The 351-nt window shown below is 61.3% G+C and overlaps 1 protein-coding gene across 1 annotated transcript; it reads left to right on the forward strand.

Moving 5' to 3' along the window:
* On the forward strand, positions 1-348 carry CSUI_008794 (uncharacterized protein). Its single transcript, XM_068068919.1, has one exon. It carries the CDS (start codon positions 6-8, stop codon positions 267-269), a length of 264 nt encoding a protein of 87 aa, XP_067919105.1. The 5' UTR covers positions 1-5; the 3' UTR covers positions 270-348.
* The last annotated feature ends 3 nt before the right edge of the window (positions 349-351 follow it).

Raw genomic sequence — 351 nt, forward strand, 5'->3', positions numbered from 1 at the left:
AGGGGATGCAGGGACATGGTCCGGGTGCGCTGGCCTTGGCGCGGAGCAGGGCCGTTCATCCCAGGTCGCACGATTGCGGTATGCGGGCCCCCGCTTTCTTTTTCCCTTCGGTCTCCTGTCAAAGCCCGTATCCTCATCTAATCCATGGATCATTCCGTGTGTGGGATCACTTCGGTAATGCGTGTGTACGCGATGACTTTTGTTCGGTGTGGTCGACCCGCTCCCGATTCACGGTCTTTCCTCTTCAGCCCCGCGGGAGGTGCGTGTAGTTGTCCCTGCAAGTGGTTTGGGCAGGCGAGGTTCCAGCCGGGGGGGGGCGGGTGACAGGTATGACCGTACCAGCTCTGTGGG

Source organism: Cystoisospora suis (assembly GCF_002600585.1).
Source record: "Cystoisospora suis strain Wien I chromosome Unknown contig_5039, whole genome shotgun sequence".
Taxonomy (NCBI): domain Eukaryota; phylum Apicomplexa; class Conoidasida; order Eucoccidiorida; family Sarcocystidae; genus Cystoisospora; species Cystoisospora suis.